Genomic DNA, 24,378 nt, shown 5'->3' with positions numbered 1-24,378 from the left:
TCTTCTCGATCCTTTCAAATGGGCATCAACGAGAATGGCCAATACGTGCAAGTCTGACAGGCGGTCAAAGACTTCTTACTATCGGATGTCCCCGACCAACTTGTTTTGAAGTGGACTGCATCTATCACCTACATTGTCCGTTCCTGCTACCTAGCCACATTCGAGGGATCCACAACTTGCTTCTCCTGGAAGTTCATCTGGAAGAGCTGGGCGCCGACATGTGTGAATTTTTTCCACTGGCTGGCCAACCTTGATATGTGTTGGACTGTTGATTGCCTCGCTATACATGGCCTCCAACACCGGCCTCGATGCCCGTTGTGTGACCATGCTCCCGAGACGATGAGGCACCTACTCCCGGAGTGCCCTTTCGCCAAACAGACTTGGCATGAGGTCCTAGCTTTGGCTCGGGATGACACACGCAAGACCAAACCAAGAAGATACTCATATGGACTGGTGGCTCCACGCCAAGCAAAACACGCCTATGCAGATGTGCAAGGGTCTTGCCTCCATTGCACTCCTGACGATGTGGATGATCTGAAAGCAGTGCAACAAATGCATATTCGATGGTGCCCTGCCTCTCGTCCATACCCTGGTCTCTAAGATCAAGGATGAAGCTGATCAACGGGCACGCGTTGGTGCCCGTGGCTTGAGGGTGATCTTACCAACCACCTGGGATATACACTAGCTTTTACTATTTTTGCTTGAACTTGGCCTCTTAGGGCATGAACAATGGTGGCATCACCTAGTGCTGCCCCAAGACCTCCACATCATCACAACAAAAATGAGACTCCATTCAGTTTTCATTCAATCTAACCGATAGCCTTGTGACGTGAGCTAGCCTCTTCTCACTTCCCATCTTTTTCTCCCCATAGCACATGGACTTTACCTTTTCTTCTTCCACGCACTCTCCCTCTCTCCCAGGAGCAGCGCATGCACTACCACATTTGTCCATGGACCACACTCTCTCTCTCCCTCAAGCTTCTACCTCCTCTACAAGCTGCACCTGAGCTCTGCAAGCTAACGTCTTTTTCTCCTCTCTCTTCCATGGCAGCTCGCCTCCGACATGGACCTGCGGGGCAGCTGTCCAGCGTGGGGTATTGGTCATGCCCTTAGGAGGGTTGTAACAAATTTCTATCTTTTCAATACAATGAAACGCAAAAGTCTTCTGCGTTTTCTCAAAAAAAAAACAAGTAGATTTTTTAAGGAAAAGCTTGTACTTATCACATGTCAAATTACAGAAAAACAATTTTCCTAAGAAAGATATGCAACTTTAGGAAAATTTGTAGTAGTCGCATGGAAAATTTAGGAATTTTATTCTCCTAAAAATCATGGGAACTTGTTGGAAACTTTACAAAATTTGTTCTCTAACTCATGGCAAATTAAAATTTCACTAGCAACTATCTATATGTACATGAAAAATCATGTCAATCATGTCAAATTTAGGAAATTGTTTTCTAAATCAATGCAAATTAATACAATCCACATGGTAAAAAATTGCCAACTCTGGATAAGATAATTAAGTATGGCTAGCACACATGTAAATTTCCCACTAATCAAAACAATGGTCAGGAGCTATCATTTTCACCACTACTGAAACTGGAGTTGAAAATGGTCCAATATCTATATTTGCCAAAAAGTTAAACATTGAGTTGAAGTGACATTCAAAATAAGAAAACCTAATAAGACCTGGCACCTACGATGATGTATTAAACATAATTTGTTGGGTGAATAAACCATCTTTTTAGAAGGAAGGAATCAAAATTTATGATTATCTTTGATCGGGTTTTAGATGTAGAAGTAGCTTATTTCCCCAGATATCCTAGGCTTATCGAGCCCACGGGAAGTGATGCTTAGCAAGAAGATTTATACAAGAACTTGTTATCTCAAAGAGTTCCAGTTTTTTGAACCAAATTGTATAGGCAACTAAAAGACAATAATAAAATAAATAGGCTATGGCTAAAGGCTTTACCTGTAACTGTACTTGTGCTCAGATCTTATCTGAATAAACAACATGACACTAGTCAAGTTGTAACATATAGCTTGTCAATGAATTGTTGTGAGAAATGGTTTCAAATAAGCCAATGACCGACCAACGCCGGATCAAGGTTATATTGTCCAACCAAGGCCCTTTTGACTGACGGGATTACCTCAGTTATATTAAGGAATAAATTGGACCAATACGTTGGGCATTTAATGATTGCACATTATTTATCCCAAAGACTCGTTTCCATCTACTATATTAATATTTCTGTCACCGATATTCCTCATAGAAGTCACTCTTCTCTGTCCATAATATCTCCCTGTCCAATCTTCCATATGTTGCATACATGCAAGTCTTATGATTAAGGAAATGAGGCAAAAGTTGTGCAACACATAGGAAATCTGTTAACATATCAAAGTAAACCAATGATCCCTTGACGCACATACATGAGATGCCTCAACCCTTAGACCAAGGGGACTACTCACACATCGCGAATAATTCATAAGCAATAGACACTGTAAAGATTGATACTTAAACATGAATGATTATAAGTCTTACATTGGTCGTGATGCACTATCGACTATAAGTATTATGGCTAATGGAGATGGTGACATTTGTTGTAGGTGGGAATGGTGATGATGACAGCCTGGCGGTTCTTGGCTTGATGAATGACTTCCTCTTGGCGAAAGGGTTTCCTCTGCTTTATATAGTGCAAACGGGCGCAATAGGGTTTTGGGGCGCCTCCGATGCAAATCAACACAGACCCCCTTCATGGGAAGTTGTCAAGCATGGCGTCAGGGAGTCGCTACCTCTCATACATGAGTTTTGGCTCCGGCAATAGCACCTGCGTCTTGCTAGCGTACGTGGGTGGCCCTATCATTGCTACCTCTTGAGTATGCATTGGTTTTCCCTTGAAGAGGAAAGGGTGATGCAGCAAAGCAGTGTAAGTATTTCCCTCGGTTTTTGAGAACCAAGGCATCAATCCAGTAGGAGACCACGCGTGAGTCACCTCGTACCTACACAAACAAATAAAAACCTCGCAACCAACGCGATAAAGGGGTTGTCAATCCCTTCACGGTCACTTGCAAGAGTGATATCTGATAGAGATAATAATAATAAGATAAATATTTTTGGTATTTTTATGATATAAATTGAAAGTAAAGATTGCAAAATAAAATAGATTGGAAACTTGTATGATGGAAAATATACCCGGGGGCCATAGGTTTTACTAGTGGCTTCTCTCAAGATAGCATAAGTATTACGGTGGGTGAACAAATTACTGTCGAGCAATTGATAGAATTGAGCATAGTTATGAGAATATCTAGGTATGATCATGTATATAGGCATCACGTCCGTGACAAGTAGACCGACTCCCGCCTGCATCTACTACTATTACTCCACACATCGACCGCTATCCAGCATGCATCTAGAGTATTAAGTTCATAAGAACGGAGTAATGCTTTAAGCAAGATGACATGATGTAGAGGGATAAACTCATGCAATATGATATAAACCCCATCTTTTTATCCTCGATGGCAACAATACAATACGCGCCGTTTCCCTTACTGTCACTGGGATCGAGCACCGCAAGATTGAACCCAAAGCTAAGCACTTCTCCCATTGCAAGAAAGATCAATCTAGTAGGCCAAACCAAACTGAAAATTTGAAGAGACTTGCAAAGATAACTAATCATACATAAAAGAATTCAGAGAAGATTCAAATATTGTTCATAGATAATCTCGATCATAAACCCACAATTCATCGGATCTCGACAAACACACCGCAAAAGAAGATTACATCGAATAGATCTCCAAGAGAATCGAGGAGAACTTTGTATTGAGATCCAAAGAGAGAGAAGAAGCCATCTAGCTAATAACTATGGACCCGAAGGTCTGAGGTAAACTACTCACACATCATCGAAGAGGCTATGGTGTTGATGTAGAAGCCCTCCATGATCAATGCCCCCTCCGGCGGAGCACCGGAAAAGGCCCCAAGATGGGATCTCACGGGTACAGAAGGTTGCAGCAGTGGAATTAGGTTTTCGTGGTGCTCCCAGATGTTTTCAGGGTACATAGGTATATATAGAAGGAAGAAGTAGGTCGGTGGAGCCACGAGGGGCCCGCGAGGGTGGAGGGCGCGCCTAGGGGGTAGGCATGCCCCCCTGCCTTGTGGCTTCCTTGTTGGTTGCTTGACGTCCACTCCAAGTCCTCTGGATCACGTTTGTTCCAAAAATCATGCTCCCGAAGGTTTCATTCCGTTTGGACTCCTTTTGATAATCTTTTTCTACGAAACACTGAAATAGGCAAAAAAAACAGCAATTTAGGCTGGGCCTCCGGTTAATAGGTTAGTCCCAAAAAATAATATAAAAGTGTATAAATAAGCCCATTAAACATCCAAAACAGAATATATAATAGCATGGAACAATCAAAAATTATAGATACGTTGGAGACGTATCAAGCATCCCCAAGCTTAATTCCTGCTCGTCATCGAGTAGGTAAATGATAAAAACAGAATTTTTGATGTGGAATGCTTCCTAAAATATTTCTCAATGTAATTTTCTTTATTATGGCATGAATGTTCAGATCCGAAAGATTCAAGATAAAAGTTTAATATTGACATAAAAATAATAATACTTCAAGCATACTAACTAAGCAATCATGTCTTCTCAAAATAACATGGCCAAAGAAAGTTCATCCCTACAAAACCATATAGTTTGGTCATGCTCCATTTTCGTCACACAAGAATGCTCTCATCATGCACAACCCCGATGACAAGCCAAGCAATTGTTTCATACTTTAGTAATCTCAAACTTTTTTCAACTTTCACGCAATACATTAGCGTGAGCCATGGATATAGCACCATGGGTGGAATAGAATATAATGAAGGGGGTTATGTGGAGAAGACAAAAAGGAGAAAGTCTCACATTGACGCGGCTAATCAATGGGCTAGGGAGATGCCCATCAATTGATGTCAATGCAAGGAGTAGGGATTGCCATGCAATGGATGCACTAGAGCTATAAATGTATGAAAGCTCAACAAAAGAAACTAAGTGGGTGTGCATCCAACTTGCTTGCTCACGAAGACCTAGGGCACTTGAGGAGGCCCATTGTTGGAATATATAAGCCAAGTTCTATAATGAAAAATTCCCACTAGTATGTGAAAATGACAAAACAAGAGACTCTCTATCATAAAGATCATGGTGCTACTTTGAAGCACAAGTGTGGAAAAAAAGATAGTAGCATTGCCCCTTTTTTGGGGGCCTTCCTTTTCATTATTTGGCCTTTCTCCCCCCTTTTCTTGGGACAATGCTCTATTAATGATGATCATCACACTTCTATTTATTTACAACTCAACGATTACAACTCGATTCTAGAACAAGATATGACTCTATATGAATGCCTCCGGCGGTGTACCGGGATGTGCAATGACTCATGAGTGACATGTATGAAAGAATTATGAATGGTGACTTTGCCACAAATACGACGTCAACCACATGATCATGCAAGGCAATATGACAATGATGATGTGTGCCATAATAAACGGAACGGTGGAAAGTTGCATGGCAATATATCTTGGAATGGCTATGGAAATGCCATAATAGGTAGGTATGGTGGCTATTCTGAGGAAGATATAAGGAGGTTTATGTGTGATAGAGCGTATCGTATCACGGGGTTTGGATGCATCGGCGAAGTTTGCATCAACTCTCAAGGTGAGAAAGGGCAATGCACGGTACCGAAGAGGCTAGCAATGATGGAAGGGTGAGAGTGCATATAATCCATGGACTCAACATTAGTCATAAAGAACTCACATACTTATTGCAAAAATCTACAAGTCATCAAAAACCAAGTATTACGCGCATGCTCCTAGGGGGATAGATTGGTAGGAAAAGACCATCGCTCGTCCCCGACCGCCACTCATAAGGAAGACAATCAAATAACAGCTCATGTTTCAAATTTGTTACACAACGTCTACCATATGTGCATGCTACGGGACTTTCAAACTTCAACACAAGTATTTCTCAAATTCAAAACTACTCAAATAGCACAACTTTAATATCACTATCTCCATATCTCAAAACAATCATCAAGTATCAAACTTCTCTTAGTATTCAATGCACTTATATGAAAGTTTTTTTATAATATCAAAAGCAAATTACCATGCTGTTCTAAAGGACTCTCAAAATAATATAAGTGAAGCATGAGAGATCAATTATTTCTATAAAATGAAACCACCACCGTGCTCTAAAAGATATAAGTGAAGCACTAGAGCAAAAACTATATAGCTCAAAAGATATAAGTGAAGCACATAGAGTATTCTAATAAATTCCGATTCATGTGTGTCTCTCTCAAAAGGTGTGTACAGCAAGTATGATTGTGGTAAACTAAAAAGCAAAGACTCAAATCATACAAGACGCTCCAAGCAAAACACATATCATGTGGTGAATAAAAATATAGCTCCAAGTAAAGTTACCGATGAACGAAGACAAAAAAGGGGATGCCTTTCGGGGCATCCCCAAGCTTAGGCTTTTTGGTGTCCTTAGATTTTACCTTGGGGAAGCTTAGGCTCTTGCCACTCCTTGTTCCATAATCCATCAAATCTTTACCCAAAACTTGAAAACTTCAGAACACAAAACTTAACAGAAAATCTCGTGAGCTCCGTTAGCGAAAGAAAACAAAACACCACTTCAAGGTACTGTAATGAACTCATTCTTTATTTATATTGGTGTTAAACCTACTGTATTCCAACTTCTTTGTGATTTATAAACTCCATTACTAGCCATAGATTCATCAAAATAAGCAAACAACACACGAAAAACAGAATCTGTCAAAAACAGAACAGTCCGTAGTAATCTGTAACTGACACAAACTTCTGGAATCCCAAAAATTCTAAAATAAATTCCTGGACGTGAGGAATTTATCTATTAATCATCTTAAAAAATAATTAACTAAATAGCACTCTTCAATAAAAAATGGCAGCAATTCTTGCAAGCGCTAAAGTTTCTGTTTTTTACAGCAAGATCAAAAGGACTTTTCCCAAGTCTTCCCAATGGTTCTACTTGGCACAAACACTAATTAAACACAAAAAACACAACCAAAACAGAGGCTAGATAAATTATTTATTGAATAACAGCAAGGGAAAATATTGGGTTGCCTCCCAACAAGCGATTCTCTTTAAAGCCTTATAGCTAGGCATAAGATTTCAACGATGCTCACATGAAAGACAAGAATTGAAGCACAAAGAGAGCATCACAAGACAAGTGACAAACACATCTAAGTCTAACATACTTCCTATGCATAAGCATCTTATAGGCAAACAAATTATCAAGGCAAGCATAAACTAGCATATGCAAGGAAGCGAAAAGAAACAATAGCAATCTCAACATAACGAGAGGTAAATTAGTAACATGAAAATTTCTACCACCATATTTTCCTCTCTCATAATAATTGCATGTGGAATCATAAGCAAATTCAACAAAATAGCTATCACATAAAATATTTTCAACACGATCCACATGCATGCAAAGTTGACACTCTTCCAAAATAGTGGAATTAACATTAACTAAAGTCATGACCTCTCCAAACCCACTTTTATCAAAAATTTCATAAGATTGAACATTCTCCAAATATGTGGGATCTAAAGTTGACAATCTTCCAAACCCACTTTCAGTAATATTGCAAACACTATTATCAATCTCATATTCATCATGGGGCTTAAATAAATTTTCAAGATCAAAAGAAGAATATCATGATCATTGCAACAAGTAGTAGACATAACAAAACTAGCATCCCCAAGCTTAGGGTTTTGCATATTATAAGCACAATTGACATTAATAGAATTTATACTATCATCATTGCAATCATGCTTTCTATTCAAAGATCCATCTTGAATCACTCCATAAAGTACTTCATCACAATTTTCAGATTCACGAATTTCAAGCAAAACTTCACAAAGATAATCTAGTGCACAAAACTCACTAGCAATTGGTTCATCATAATTGGATCTCTTAAAAAGATTAGCAAGCGGATGAGGATCCATAGATCTTAGGTTCTCTGTTTAGCAATAAATAAACAACTATTCCAACTAAACGAGCAAATGAGCCAAGTAAGACATCAAAGCAAATGGAAAGACGAATAGAAGAAGGGCGAATAAAACAGCAATGGTGAAGTGGGGGAGAGGAAAACGAGAGGCAAATGGCAAATAATGTAATGCGAACGATAAGAGTTGTGATGGGTACTTGGTATGTCTTGACTTGGCATAGATCTCCCCGGCAACGGTGCCAGAAATCCTTCTTGCTACCTCTTGAGCATGTGTTGGTTTTCCCTTGAAGAGGAAAGGGTGATGCAGCAAAGCAGCGTAAGTATTTCCCTCAGTTTTTGAGAACCAAGGTATCAATCTAGTAGGAGATCACGCGTGAGTCACCTCGTACCTACACAAACAAATAAAAACCTCACAACCAACGCAATAAAGGGGTTGTCAATCCCTTCACGGCCACTTGCAAGAGTGAGATCTGATAGAGATAATAATAATATGATAAATACTTTTGGTATTTTTATGATATAAATTGGAAGTAAAGATTGAAAAATAAAATAGATTGGAAACTTGTATGATGGAAAATAGACCCGGTGGTCATAGGTTTCACTAGTGGCTACTCTCAAGATAGCATAAGTATTACGGTGGGTGAACAAATTACTGTCGAGCAATTGATAGAATTGAGCATAGTTATGACAATATCTAGGTATAATCATGTATATAGGCATCACGTCTGTGACAAGTAGATTGACTCCTACCTGCATCAACTACTATTACTCCACACATCGACCGCTATCCAACATGCATCTAGAGTACTAAATTCATAAGAACGGAGTAACGCTTTAAGCAAGATGACATGATGTAGAGGGATAAACTCAATGCAATATGATATAAACCCCATCATCCTCGATGGCAACAATACAATACGTGTCATTTCCCCTACTGTCACTGGGATCGAGCACCGCAAGATTGAACCCAAAGGTAAGCACTTCTCCCATTGCAAGAAAGATCAATCTAGTAGGCCAAAACAAACTGAAAATTCGAAGAGACTTGCAAAGATAACCAATCATACATAAAAGAATTCAGAGAAGATTCAAGTATTGTTCATAGATAATCTCGATCATAAACCCACAATTCATCGGATCTCGACAAACACACCACAAAAGAAGATTACATCGAATAGATCTCCAAGAGAATCGAGGAGAACTTTGTATTGAGATCGAAAGAGAGAGAAGAAGCCATCTAGCTAATAACTATGGACCCGAAGGTCCGAGGTAAACTACTCACACATCATCGGAGAGGCTATGGTGTTGATGTAGAAGCCCTCCGTGATCAATGCCCCCTCCGACGGAGTGCCGGAAAAGGCCCCAAGATAGGATCTCACGGGTATAGAAGGTTGCGGCAGTGGAATTAGGTTTTCGTGGTGCTCCCCGATGTTTTCAGGGTATGTAGGTATATATAGAAGGAAGAAGTAGGTCAATGGAGCCACGAGGGGCCCACGAGGGTGGAGGGCGCGCCCAGGGGGTTAGGCGCGCCCCCTGCCTCGTGGCTTCCTTGTTGGTTGCTTGACGTCCACTCCAAGTCCTTTGGATCACGTTTGTTACAATAATCACGCCCCCAAAGGTTTCATTCCGTTTGGACTCGTTTGATATTCTTTTTCCGCGAGACACTGAAATAGGCAAAAAACAACAATTTGGGCTGGGCCTTCGGTTAATAGGTTAGTCCCAAAAATAATATAATAGTGTATAAATAAGCCCATTAAACATTCAAAACATAATATATAATAGCATGGAATAATCAAAATTTATAGATACGTTGGAGACGTATAAATCATTTGGCCGTATGTGAGCTCTTCATGTGCCTCCCATGGCGCACACGCCTCCGCCTGACAGGGCCAGGGCACGCGCGTTGCCGGCTAGCCTCTCGGTGCGTCCTTCCGATTTCTTTGACACTGACATCACGACTCACGACGTGTCTCCTCCCGGGAGCATTCAACCCTCGATCCTTGGGGGACATGCGCCGCCGGCACCGGACAGGGCCGGGCCGCATGTGTGTTGTCAGGTGAGTGCACTGCCGCCCTGGGCGTGTCCTCTCCTTTGCGTGCCCTGTTCTCCCTCCCTCGTGTGTTGCTTTGGTTTCCTCAACGACGGGCTCCTCGCTCGTCCTGAAGGCGGTGTTTCGCTTGCATTGGCGGGTGGCTTCCATGCTCTTGGGAATTTTCTCTCTTTTGGATGGAGGTTTCATATAAGAATTGATTAGGCGCTAATTAATGGATATAGGTTAACTGGTGGCAGTTCGGATTGCGTGCGTCGCGTGATTGTAAGAGTTGCCGATGCGGGGTGTAACTTAGACTAGTAACATGCATATGTTACTAGTCTATGTTACTACCCCTATAGCGGGGAATAACATATGTGTGGTGTCATGTAACACCTCATTTATTAGGTTGCAGACTCATCTTGTCTTGATACTACCCCTCTGTCCTGATTTATTGGTCCCAATTGTAATCAATGTCAATTTTTGACCATAAATTTAGCTGACAAAATGTTTATGCATGTCATAAAAAATTATATCATTGAAAACTATGTCCAAATACGAATCCAACGATATAATTTTTGTTAACATGCACTAACATTTTGTCAGTTAAATCTTTAGTCAAAATTTAGCACAAATTACAAAGGGGACTAATAAACCAGGACGGAGATAGTATGTCATCATATGCCTCTCTTTCCTTATTAATTACTTGGCACATCATCTATTTTGCCTAAATATGTGTGATGTTACCACTCATGTTACTCCCACTATGGGTAGTCTGAGGTCTTTTCCTGTGCGGTGGACTACGGTCAGTCCATTAAAATTGCTAAACGCACATACAAAAAGGATTAAATTAAGGCTAGCCGTTAGATTGATTTAGTGGGTCTAATCATGCGGTGGTAATTGATCTGTGTATATTTTGTGGGTGTGTTTATAAAAGATTTTGTTTACTTTTTTATAAATAGTGTAGATAATTATTTTCAGATTTTTCGATAAAGCAAGTTTCCCACCTCTTCTGTCCGTGAGTTCGTCCGTTTCTCCCTCCCTCGTGTGTTGCTTTGGGTTCCTCAACGACGGGCTCCTTGCTCGTCCTGAAGGCGGTGTTTCGCTTGCATTGGCGGGTGGCTTGCATGCTCCTGGGAATTTTCTCTCTTTTGAATGGAGGTTTCATATGAGAATTGATTAGGCGCTAATTAATGGATATAGGTTAACTGGTGGCAGTTCGGATTGCGTGCGTTGCGTGATTGTAGGAGTTGCCGATGCGGGGTGTGAGATTACCCATAGTGGGGAATAACCTAGACTAGTATGTTACTAGTCTATGTTACTACCCCTATAATGAGAAATAACATATGTGTGATGTCATGTAACACCTCATTTATTAGGTCACAGACTCATCTTGTCTTGATACTACCCCTCTGTTCTAGTGTATTGGTCCCCATTGTAATTTGTGCTAAATTTTGATCATAAATTTAAATAACAAGATGTTTATGCATTTCAATAAAAAATATATCATTGTAAACTATGTTCAAATACGAATCTAACGATATAATTTTTGTTAACATGTACTAGTATTTTATCAGTTAAATCTTTGGTCAAAATTTAGCACAAATTATAAAGGGGACTAATAAACCAGGACAAAGATGGTATGTTATCATATGCCTCTCTTTCCTCATTAATTATTTATCACGTCATCTATTTTGCCTAGACATGTGTGATGTTACCACTCATATTAGTTCCACTATGAGTAGTCTGACGTGTGTTTTCCTGTGTGGTGGAGTACACCAGTCAATTAAAATTGCTAAACGTACGTACAAAAGGAATTAAATTAAGGCTAGCCGTTAGATTGATTTAGTGGGTCTAATCATGCAGTTGTAATTGATCCGTGTACATTCTATGGGTGTGTTTAGAGAAGCTTTTGTTTGCTTTTCTATAATATATAAGTAGTTAAGTAGTGTATATGTGGATAATTATTTTCAGATTTTTCGGTAAAGCAAGTTTCCCACCTCTTCTGTCCGTGATTTCGACCGTTTCTCGTCTACTGAGACCACCGGTAACTGTTGTATGGAAAGCACATGACGAGACGACACCACACGTCGGGGCCGGAAGGGAGCCAAGGTCCTCCGTCCACTACACTTCCCTATCCGCCGCCCCCGCCCCCCGCATGCGACACCACGTGTCCATCACCCATCTCCGTCGCCCCCGCGCCCCCATTCCTCCGCGCGCCCTCCCCGAGGTGAGATCACCGCATCCTTCTCCTGCTCCGACTTGCGCTCCCCATCGCCGCTCCACGCCCCATGACCGTGTCCACGAGCCCCTATAACTAAGCCCCGGCCCCGAGCCAAATCCCTCCCGCCACCCCGTCCCAGCACCCCCGCATTTGGATGGATTCGGCGGCCTCTACAAATCGCTCCCCGCTGCGCCCCGCCGCCGCCGCCACCGCGCGCCGAAGCAGCAGCTCCGTCCGCCCCGCGCTTCCTAACCGGTGGGTTTTTAACCTCTCTCTTCGCGAGACCTCGTTTCGCCGCGCTGCATTTTGTTGCTTTCCTGCCGTGCGGCCGCGCTGAACGATGCATGCGTTTGGTCGTGGTTCCCGTGCAGTGTGGCAGCGAGCAGGCTTGGGGTCGCGCCCGGGTGCGGAGGAGGGCAATTCGGAAAGGCAGGTGTCTCGATTTCGTACTTTTGTTTTTCGCGGCGTGCATCCATTCCTCTGCTCTAATTGGTGGATTGATCAGAGCGGATTTTGTCGTGGTGCAGGCACAGCGATTTAGGTCCGTGCGGAGTACCTCGGTGGGAGCTCAGACTGGTAATGCTGGGAGAATTGTGACCGAGGTATAGCCCCACACTCAAGTGTTCATGCCCCGTATGGTTGTATAGTACACTGTATTTGTTCGTCGATCCATTTAGCTACCAGTGTACTGAACTGTTTGTTTGATATACATTCATGGTCATTTGGCATGTCGTGAGCTATCATCCTGGTAAAACTTCACGCTAAGCGAATATGTTTGTATTCATTAACTGTATGATGCTGCGTATTCTTATTCCTCATTCTGTACCATGTTATTTTTGCTAAAGTGTATGTTCATTCTGCAACACCGCCAGGAAAGGGAAAGCGCAACGGCGGGTACCGAAATGCCCTTGAAATATTCTTCCGGCAAAGCATCCCCTCTAGGAGTGTCGCAGGTTGAAAGTGGTCTCAACTTTGCGATTTTCTCTCAAAATGCTTCTTCTGTCACCCTCTGCATCAAGCTTCCTGAGAGGTACAGACAACCTTTCCTAAATTGTGTGGTTTTGTTGCTTTCAGTGTCACTTAAGTTAAACTGTTTTTGCCTTTTAGGCCAGGACTCGTGAATCCTGGTTTTCCGCAAAACAAGTTGTTCATAAAGCCAAAACACATCCTTACGTCGCACTTTGATCAACTGTTTGTGTATGTTGCAGATCGTGCACAAAACGATGTTTATTTGTTTCCCAGGTTGCCATTTTGCATTTTGTTAGTTGATCTGGGGTGTTGGCCTGGTTGAAATAACCTTTTGCTGATCAGCATTGTGCTTTAGCTTGTTCATCTCGCATTCTCTTTCCAATGAAATATGATTCGTCTCATCGTCTCAACGTCTGACATACTGGATTGCCCTGCAGAGGAACCAAGGATGAAGAAAGTGAAAAAGTTGTGGAGTTTGCTTTAGATTGCCAGAAGAACAAAACTGGAGATATATGGCATGTGTCGGTGGAGGTATTGTTATGAAGCTTTGATGTTATCTGTACCTTCGAAGATAAGGCATTATTCTTTTCAGTATTGACAACTTGGTGTGGCTGGCATTTATGGAACAAGAATCCCATCATTCGTCTCATGTGTATCTGTATTGCATATTCTTCAAAACAAGATTTAATTTTATGAGAATCATATATTTTGAAAGCACTGGTCTTATCACGTAACTCATTCATAAAGGGAAACAAAATGCACTACTGAGTAGTGTAGCCTCATAACTTTGGCTATCTCACTGTGTCACTTCTAGCATGACTGCAAGGATTTTTGTGGTTTCTGGATGAAATCGGGGAGAAAAACCCTTCAATAAAAAATCTTCAATTCCAACACCGGGACACCATGAGCTAGCAAGATAGCGCCTTCAAGAAGGGGAATGATGTCGTGACGTCGTCGCCATCCGATCCGGAGAACCGGACCTAGGGTTTCCCCTCATACTCGAAGGGGTGCACGGACAAAGGCCATGGCAGCGCCTCCAAGAAGGGAAACGACCTGCATCGGCAAACCGAGCATGGATTTCGCCTGGCCTAGTCCAAGCAATCTCAAAGCCGCCAAATCAGGATCCAAAGATGTCGGAGACAACCTGCATGTCGACCACTACCTCTGATGGGGGTGGGGCTGCACATGTTGCCGACGAAAAACGCGAGCTTTGGAACCGACATGGCGTGTAGGCGGACGGGGTCGGAGAGGCAGCGGGGTAGAGAGCCTATGCAGATGGAAGGATGGCCGCCGGCGCCGCCGGCAATCCGGAGCAGGAAGGGAACGCAGATTCGTACCGCCGGAGGCGGAGCCACCAGAACGCCGGCGAACATCTATATTTTTTGGTCTTGGCTGAAAAACATATCCTTATGTTCTTTACAATATTTATTGTTGGGAGGAGAAATCCTTATGTTCTCTTTTGGTCTTGGCTGAAAACACATCCTTATGTTCTTTACAATATTTATAGTTAGGAGGAGAAATCTGTGCCTATTTTGCTCCTATGTATTTTCCCATGCATATATGCTGAATGAAGCCTTCTATAACTGTACTTTCAGGGGTTGCCCACTTCTGGAGTTCTTTACGGATATCGTGTTAATGGTCCTCAAGGATGGGAACAAGGCCATAGGTTTGATAGCAACATTATTCTTCTTGACCCTTACGCGAAACTAGTTTCTGGTCGAAATTACTTTGGGGTTGATAACGGGAAGCCCAGCCAGCCTTTTGGAACATATGATTTTGATAGCTCTCCTTTTGACTGGGGTGCTGATTACCAGCTTCCAAATTTGCCTGAGGTACTAGAATCATTTCATAGAATAAATGCAGAAAGCATCCCAAACATGAAGTTCACTGCCTTTCTTATGTTCTTTAATCTAGACAGATCTAGTTATATATGAAATGAACGTTCGCGCTTTCACTGCGGATGAGTCAAGTGGGCTTGATGCAGCTGTTCGCGGAAGCTACCTAGGATTCATCGACAAAGTAAGTTTTAATTTCTTCTTATTGTGTGGCTTGTGACAACAATTATTTGTTTGGTCCTTACTGGAAGTTATTAGCGAAATAAATATATTCCGACTATTATTTTAGTGATCTAGTTTTGGGAACCTGATATGCATATTAGCTTTCAGTGTTCAAGGCTTCAAGCCTATTGTTTAATGACTTATGCATGCAATAGTTGCGGTTTTGTAGATCCCGCATTTGCTTGAACTCGGAGTTAATGCAGTGGAGTTGCTACCTGTTTTTGAGTTTGATGAGCTGGAGTTGAAGAGGTACCCTAACCCAAGGGACCACATGGTAAAAATTCCGATATGCCACTTTGTGCATGATGTCATCATTATGGTTCATCAGTGGAATCAATTGTGGAATGACTTTTCATCTTCTCAATTGGAAGGTCAATACATGGGGTTATTCTACAATCAATTTTTTTGCTCCCATGACCCGCTATGCAAGTGCTGGTGGTGGACCATTGGCTGCTTCCAGAGAGCTCAAGCAGATGGTCAAGGCATTGCATAAAGCTGGTATAGAGGTATTGACATCCAGTAGATATGGCAACCTATTGTAGCATTCTTATTCATCCCACATGATAACATGTGTTTAGTGGTATCATCATTTTGTGTAGGTTATTCTGGATGTCGTTTACAACCATACAAATGAAGCAGATGACGCTAATCCTTATGTTACTTCTTTTCGTGGCATCGACAACAAGGTGATTTATCTATTTGAGTTATAGCCGACGAAGGCACCTATCTGCTTGTCACTCTATCTTTTCTTAGTTCTAATGTGTAGGTTGTGTTTTGTTCCGGGTTGAAGAGGACTAGGTTAGAATCGGAATAGGGCTGCTTAACTCAGAATTTGTGTATGGGTTTGCTCACTCCACCCTTTTGACCTGTTATTTTATAATGGGTCAGACAGTCACTGGTCTTAGAAGGCTAAGTAAAATTTGTGACCAGGTTAAGTTAATCCGTTCTAAATCCCAATGTGTTTAGAAGTGTACACCTGCTTCAGGTTTTACATGGATTTATACCAAAAACACTACTTTCATTCATGCAGGTTTATTACATGTTAGATCCGAAGAACAACTCTCAACTGCTGAACTTCTCGGGATGCGGTAAAACCATGATTCCTGAACTTCTGTTACTTGATTGTTTGTGACGTGCTTGTGATAGGTGAGCATGTTCTAGGGTGCTACCTGATGCTTTGTATGTTCTTTGTTGCTCCGGCTTTTAAGGATGTTAATGTATCTTGTTTTGCTGATCCACTTACTAACCACGTACCTTGCTAATTTATCTTGCGATTGTGTGCTTCTAGGCAAATAAACTGCATATCTGGCCGCTACTTTGTTGTGATGTATTTCAAATGATAAATGTTGATTCAATCTATTTTTATTATCTTCGTCATGCCATCAGACTGAACCTTGCAGCCACGTTAGGTGCTATATTGACTGGTAGAAGGGTTAAGAGTTCTCACTTGGTCATTATTTGGCTGCAGCCACTATATTTCTCAACCCATGCATTGATGTGAGACTGCCACATTGCTACCTATAAGGAAACCTTGTTAAAAAAATATTGAAAGCCTGCTTAATTATCTGGTTGATATAACATTTAGATGGCTAGGTACTTAATGTTCTGGTACGTTTAAAATTTCAAGTAAGTGGAACTTGTGTCTACTCCTAAGTGTTAACAGTATACTTGGTTTAATCCAGGGAATACACTAAACTGCAACCATCCTGTGGTCATGGAACTCGTACTCGACAGCTTGAGACATTGGTATGCACGACTTGCATGTTGTTCTATACGTCAAGCAACTGCATTTTAGTTTATGCATATTTCTTTCTTCATGTTGATCCTCTCTTTAGTCTTCATTAATCAGTATAGTCAATGCTTCGATAGCACCTGTTTATACATGTGTTCCACTCTCACAATCAAGTGCTAACAAGTAAATACTCCCTCTGTCCCAAAATTCTTGTCTTAGATTTGTCTAGATACGGATATATCTAATACTAAAACTTGACTTGATACATCCGTATTTAGACAAATCTAAGACAAGAATTTTGGGACAGAGGGAGTAAATATGCATGTGGAATTGAACTGTCGGATCTATATGATCAAATCAAGATGATACTTATAGACTGAAATTACTGAAAACTACCTCTATGTTGCAGTACACACTGCACACATTAATTCATAGCCATCAAATCATCTGGGTTGTGACACGTTATAGTTGATGAGGTCACTTGACTTCTTCAGTTAATATACGGGGAGGCCTGGCCTTCAGGCAATGGGAATGGATGACTCGAGTTGCTTGAGCAATTGATGCCAGCAACAAGTGCCAATGTCATAGCCTTTGAGCAAGAACTCACCCAACAAACGGTTCTTGCACACGAAACAAAAACATTGGCGGGGAAACTCCGGAACTCCCAATCCTAGGGTGACATGGAAGCTGTAACCATAGGAGGGGAGCGAAGCTCATGACTTCCATTTGTTCTTAAAAGAGGTGGGCTTCTGCTTCTATACCCACTCACACCAGCGAAGTGAATAGGAGCCAGTTCGATCGGAACAGGCTAGACCAAAAAAATGTGTGACCTGTCTAACCCACACTGAGTTTCTGGTTGGACCGGTTGCTTGCTGTGCCTCCAAACTGAGCCTCGCTTGCCAATCATTCTTGTTCCCTCACTCCTTAGTACACATGGTGTAGAAGCATCAGGTAGCAACCAATTCTCATGGGAGTCTAGGTGGGTGACTCTTGTGCTTTGTGAGTGGACCGACTAAGTATTTTCAACCTTGAACGAGTGATGTCGCTAGGGATCTCCTTATCAAAGTATTGTATGCACTGACAAATCCTATATTAAATGTATTAGTGCAAGGCAGCCAAAGGATCAAGAAAAATGCACTGTTGTAGTTCATTCATATCTTGATACAAAATTCAGACCAAGTATTTTCTTATGATCTCTTTTTTCAAAGAATTCATCATATTTTAAGTATGTTTTCTTATTTGCATGGCTATTTGATGCTTCAAGGGTTACGGAGTATCACATAGATGGATTTCGGTTTGACCTTGCAAGTGTCCTTTGCCGTGGACCAGATGGCAGTCCTCTTGATGCTCCTCCACTCATCAGGGTAATTCTATAGTTGCAGAACTGTAGTGTTTAACTTCAAATCAGAGATACAATTTTCCTCTTTTTAGTCAAATGAAGTTCATTGATATCATAAAAACACAAGACATAAGTTCTTAGATTAACTATTGTCCATATCTTACTATGGTTGATCAGATACAAATTGTGACCTAATGAATTCACATGAACCAATGTCACCTTGAAATTTATTGACTTCACAACATTGTATGCTGTATTTGCTTTGTCTTTCTCAGTTGTTGAACTATTTGTCGGGCAGATATTTAGTTCAATCATGCAAAATTTCATCATCAGATATTCAGCTCTTCATTAATGAAGTAGATTTAGAGGAACCTGAGGGTCCTATGAATGTGTGACCTTTTGAATGTCCCCTTACATTTATGAAATTGCAAATGATATATCACACCTTCTCAAGACTGCAATGTTCATCTGATAGCCTGCATTAGTGTTTTTGTAGAATTATCAGCCTATGATGTTTGTTGTTATTTTGTTTCATTGTTTATTTTGCTGGTCACAGGAAATTGCCAAAGATTCTGTGTTATCTCGATGCAAGATAATTGCTGAACCTTGGGATTGTGGAGGTCTTTATCTAGTAGGGCGTTTCCCTAATTGGGACAGGTAATTTTGCACTATGTGTATTGAAATTACTGGATATGTATATTTTTCTTACTTCTGTTTCCTCTTTAGCACTAAACTATTTTCACATTGCGATGATAGTGTAGCACAAAGAGTTGTTGTTTTTCTAACATAGCTGATGTAATGCTCTGATGATTATTTATAAATTACCCCCTCCGTCCCATAATATAAGAGCATTTTTAACATTAGTGCAGTGTCAAAAAAGCTCTTATATTATGGGACGGAGGGAGTACTTAACAACTGTACTCCTTTTCATATGGTGGTCCCTTTTGTTGCCTAAAGTTGTTGCCGGTAATTTCAAATATATGAAGACCTGAATATGTTTCAATGTTGTTGGTGAATATTGCCAATATTTCTAAGATATAATCAAATGCTCTTGTAGGTGGGCTGAATGGAATGGAAAGTACAGAGACGATCTTCGAAGGTTCATCAAGGTACTGTTTGCTAAATCCCGATCCTGATCTTTACCATTCTCCAAAATCCCGATTGTTTCCGTATATTCTTAAGACAGATCATTAGATGGCTTTGTTCATGACCTTTTTGTCGTGGCGAAAATAAGTATCCTCTTACATTTATATTGACAAAAACCAAGTTATAGATATAAAACTTAGAAAGATAAAAAAAGGCCAGAAGCCCAGAACAGAGAGAAAGATTACCACAGAAGAATATAGAATTTTCAAGAATGTATGAGGCTCCTCGGCCTGTTCAAATTTACTGACCCAATTTTCCATGGACTGCTGTTACTTCCACTCGCTCATGCTTTCCATAGCATAATGTCTTTGAATCAATCATAACTAAATCATCAAAGACCTACAAAACCAAGATATTTCCTTTTTAGCATCAGTGGATTTTGATAACGTTTGATCTGAATTTAGAGTGCACTTCTGCAAAAGAGTTTGTCCTGATTAATTTCTTTGTTATATTTCCAATTTTATTTCTGCAAGCACTGATGAATGATTGAATGCCGCTAATCATTTCGAGGGTTTTTGCAGGGTGACCCTGGTATGAAGGGGGTGTTGGCAACTCGTGTGTCTGGATCTGCTGATCTCTACCAGGTATTTTGTTCAGATGCGCTCTTTCCCTGCCTGCCTTTTTATCCATCAGTTGAAGATTTTCCTTGCTTGGTTATATCATCACTATACATAATTTCTTTTGGAGCCCTGTTTCTTGATGTTTTGTAGTAATTTTTAAAGTATTTGTAAATCCCTAAGCTAAATACAGGAAACACACATTTATGTGTGTGTTTCCGAAAAAGAAATTCCTGAGCTTAAGCCTTCATTGTTGTTGAAAGTTGAAACTATACACTTGCTATTTCCATAGTGTCATCAGGGTGCAGCTTATGCTATTAACATATGCAACCTCCAAATTTATTTTGTATGCAATTCTAATTGCACTGTTTTCAATGCTCATTCTGATTAATTCCTCCAAGATCCACTCAAATGCTAAACGGTATTGCCTGTACTCTGAATATTGTTGGAGATGTCATTTCGAAATTTAAACCAGTTCTCTATGTATGGAGGTGCTAGGAGCCTCTTGTGAATAAGCTTTGAGACTTCTTTTTATGTGGAAGATTTAGGATTACATAGTTCAAAACAGGATGACGTGTAAAATCAAGTTTTGATGTGATATTGATTGGCAGGTGAACCAGCGGAAGCCTCATCATGGTGTGAACTTTATAATAGCACATGATGGGTTCACCTTATGTGACCTTGTTTCATACAACTTAAAGGTAACTTGAGTATACCAAAACACTATAAAGTTAAGGTCCTTCTATACAAGTACTGGTGTCTATGTTAATATGGTTTCTGTTCGACCAAAATTATATAGCACAACGACGCTAATGGAGAAGGTGGACGTGATGGATGCAATGATAATTTTAGCTGGAACTGTGGTGTTGAAGGTACCATCATTACTCATTATCATGCGTTGCTCTTCACATTGAAATTAGCAGCTGAAAAGCGAGTTTTTTTCTTTTCTTCGAGCAAGCAAGGAGCTCTGCCTTTTCATATATAAGAAGAGAATTGGCTAGTTAGGAAGGAAAAGTGGCTGAAAACCGATACAACGAGCCATACAAACACACCAGCCCTGAGGCTGCGCCCCCAACTGGCCGACTACTCTGCCACCCAAGTGACCCTAGTCGACACCCTACCACACGACCCGGAGTCGCCCCTCCGGCTTACAAACATCAGCAACACAGCACACGGGCCCCGAGGCCGCGCACCCAATGGGTCGACGACTCAACCACCAAAGCAGCCAGAGGAGACACCCAACCACACAGAGGCGATCTCCAGAGCCGCCGTTCTTAAGATATTTGACTGAAGTATAGTATTGCACAACAAGGAGAACACAAAATGCTCTTTTAGTTTAAAATTAATTTTGTAGTATGCTTGACACTTGACAGGACTCATGCATAGTCTTAGTACTGGAGCTTTTGTATCACGATTAGACCAAATACAACTATGTCGCCTCCAAAGCGGAGTAGCCCAATTCTGCCCTTCTTTGCGGAGTTGGATTCTCTCTTCTTGTGATGGGCATCGTGTTCTGTCCGTTTGTGTGGATGGCATCTAGGCCAGGGTTGGTTTGGTGATGTTTGTTGTAATGCCTGTCTTGCGACCGTTGGTTGTGGTCTTGTCTTGAGTGGTCGGTTGCTTCAGCGTAGTCTTAGGCTTCTACGGTTACTACTCTTTTTATATCAATGCATCGAAATGCAAGCTTTCTGTTTTCTCGGAAAAAATACAACCATGGATGGTTATCATATTTTGGAGGGAACATTAGTTGAGTTTGTTTCACTTAACGCCATCATGTTATGTAAATATTGATATATTCGATGCTTGTTTTTGAAAGATTTGACATATTAACTGTTGGTAACAACCTATTTTGGTCTTGTTGCCAAACAGGAGAAACAAATGATTCAAATGTATTGGCTCTGCGTTCGAGACAAATGAAGAACTTCCATGTGGCATTAATGATTTCTCAAGTAATTATTGTTGATCACTCCACAGTTGGTCTTTTACGTGGTATTGCATAATGTAAAAATTGCTAATTGTGTACATTTTTTTGTAACAGGGCACCCCGATGATGTTGATGGGAGATGAATATGGTCATACACGTTATGGAAACAATAATAGCTATGGACATGATACCTGCATAAATAATTTCCAGTGGGGACAGGTTACATATTATTTTGGTTTTCCATTCAAAATGTGTTATGGATGTGCCACATCTATATGCTAACTTGTTTCCCCCCGTGTCCGTGAGATACAGTTGGCGGAAAGAAGATATGGCCATTTCAGGTTTTTCTCAGAGATGATTAAGTTTCGTCAGAACCACCCAATACTGAAACGGGACAGGTTTCTCAGTAAAGTATGTTCAAATTCTTAGTGTTCTTGCAGTGGCGTATTGAAAATAAACATTTCTTCCTTTACTGAAATATGGTTATTAGTTTCTGTCGAGCATTTGCTAAGTATGTGATCTCCCTGGTCTCTTATTGTGCATTGCATGTTAGAAACGACAATTCCTAGCTTTTGTAGGATGCAAGTATGCAACTCTTGGTTTGATTTTTCTTCCAAAGATTTTCATTGCATTCTGATCTTTCTTGATTGTAGAATGATGTCACTTGGCACGAGGATTGTTGGGATAACCTGGAAAGCAAATTCTTGGCATTCACGTAAGGAAGTTTGGCTTTCAGTTTTGATCGTGTAATTCATTCTGACCATATGATAGTATTGTTGTAATTTGGTTGCAATGGCCAATGGGTTCTTGTCTTCTCAACTGTTTTGTTTGGCAATTAATGTAGGATACACGACCATAATTCTGGTGGAGATATCTATTTGGCATTCAATGCCCATGACTATTCTGTGGATGCTGTGATTCCCCCAGCCCCTCAACATAAACACTGGAACCGTGTGGTATGCATACTTTCTGGTCTTGCTAACTTTTTGTAACTCGGTGGTCTTACTGTCTAGTTCCTCCCGTGCTACTACATCTATTGCCTGGATAAATCTACTGATTTTTTTCCACAATGTTTTCCGAGAAAGACAGATTTTTGCAATTTTCTGGAGGCAAGTGGCTTAGTTCTGAACTTGCTACTCCCTTCGATCCATATTAATTGACGCTGCTATAGTATAATGTTGTACTAACTTTGTACTAGAGCAGCGTCAATTAATATGGATTGGACGGAGTACAAGTTTAATGGATAATTAGCCTGAAACTGCTATTGTGTCCTTATTGCAGGTGGATACCAACCTGGAATCACCAAACGATATTGCACCGGAAGGGGTGCCACTTACTGGATCAGGGTATAGAATTGCTCCATTCTCTTCCATCTTGCTCAAGGCAAGCCCATAGATTGGAGTAGACAAGCCAGAGTCTGAAGGAAGCATGAGAATAATGTCAGTTTCGACTCATTTTGGTGACTTGTCGGTTGGTAAAAACAGTATGCTGATCTTACCCTCCGAGCCCTAGACAACGCCTGCTGCAAAGCGTGACAAACTCTTGAGCTGGGAGTCGGGCGCATCTCTGTGAAATCGATCGACGGAAGCTACAGTTGCAACTGGTATATAGAACTTTGTCTAATAATGGCACACTTTGTTTCCACTGTTCCACATGTAAGTAGACTGAAGTTGCTAGTCATTTAGCTGAGGATAAGAAGTCTCGAGGGAATCTAGTCCATAGCTATCTGTTCTTTCATTCTTCAAATGCCCAGCGAATGGCTACCAAGCTCTTTGTTCCTATAATAATGTGGCACGGAATGCCCTCGTTTGCAACTTAATTTGTGCCTTTGTGACATTATAACATTCTAGAATAAAGATACGAGGGGTGCATTTGCCTTGAAAGGCCCCATTGCAATATCTTGAGCATGGAGCCATGAGGCATGATGCTAGAAGTTGATGGTAAGTTCTGGTATTTTCATTTCATCAATTCTCTGAACTAACATACTGCCCCGAGTTCTTGCCTGTAGCCGCCTGTAGCGATTGCGACCACGCCGTGCTGGTGCCATGCTCATCGCGCACTGGACCGACGGCAATGGCGGTTGGCATGCAGGAGATTTCTACATGTGCGGCATGAGAAATGCTACAGCTTCCCCAACAGGGATCGCCGGGCAGGGCTGGGGCCGCTGCTTGAACCGGGGCATGTGATGGAGTTCCCGTGTCCATCTCACCTGAAGGCCACCAATGTGGCCAGCCAGCTCCTCCCATCACAGCCAGGTAATCCTCAATCATTGGCGACCACCTAACTAACCTCCCATCAGGCTCCAGACACGAGGAAATACAACGAAATGAAGCTAGGTGAGTTTTAGACGAGCGAATCACCGGCGAACTTAGCTGTCCTGTTATT

The 24,378-nt window shown here is 41.2% G+C and overlaps 1 protein-coding gene across 1 annotated transcript; it reads left to right on the top strand.

The window, feature by feature from the left end:
- The first annotated feature begins 12,161 nt into the window (after positions 1 to 12,161).
- LOC119301899 (isoamylase 3, chloroplastic-like) lies at positions 12,162 to 23,883 on the top strand. Its single transcript, XM_037578892.1, has 24 exons — positions 12,162 to 12,524; positions 12,641 to 12,698; positions 12,797 to 12,871; positions 13,142 to 13,299; positions 13,676 to 13,769; positions 14,834 to 15,070; positions 15,153 to 15,257; positions 15,465 to 15,569; positions 15,667 to 15,801; positions 15,895 to 15,981; positions 16,326 to 16,383; positions 16,978 to 17,041; positions 18,292 to 18,391; positions 18,923 to 19,023; positions 19,424 to 19,475; positions 20,034 to 20,096; positions 20,681 to 20,770; positions 20,869 to 20,941; positions 21,939 to 22,018; positions 22,108 to 22,212; positions 22,306 to 22,404; positions 22,647 to 22,708; positions 22,838 to 22,949; positions 23,275 to 23,883. The coding sequence occupies exons 1-24, from the start codon at positions 12,424 to 12,426 to the stop codon at positions 23,386 to 23,388; spliced, it is 2,328 nt and encodes a 775-aa protein (XP_037434789.1). The 5' UTR covers positions 12,162 to 12,423; the 3' UTR covers positions 23,389 to 23,883.
- The last annotated feature ends 495 nt before the right edge of the window (positions 23,884 to 24,378 follow it).

This window comes from Triticum dicoccoides, chromosome 5A (assembly GCF_002162155.2).
Source record: "Triticum dicoccoides isolate Atlit2015 ecotype Zavitan chromosome 5A, WEW_v2.0, whole genome shotgun sequence".
Classification (NCBI taxonomy): Eukaryota; Viridiplantae; Streptophyta; class Magnoliopsida; order Poales; family Poaceae; genus Triticum; species Triticum dicoccoides.
This window is presented reverse-complemented; position numbering and strand designations above follow the sequence as displayed.

Coding starts and splice junctions, on each gene's coding strand:
- LOC119301899 (XM_037578892.1), top strand. CDS start 12,424: ATGGATTCGGCGGCCTCTACAAATCGCTCCCCGCTGCGCCCCGCCGCC. Junction 15,570..15,666: donor CTAACCCAAGGGACCACATG/GTAAAAATTCCG, acceptor CTCAATTGGAAG/GTCAATACATGGGGTTATTC. Junction 22,405..22,646: donor GGGACAGGTTTCTCAGTAAA/GTATGTTCAAAT, acceptor TCTTGATTGTAG/AATGATGTCACTTGGCACGA.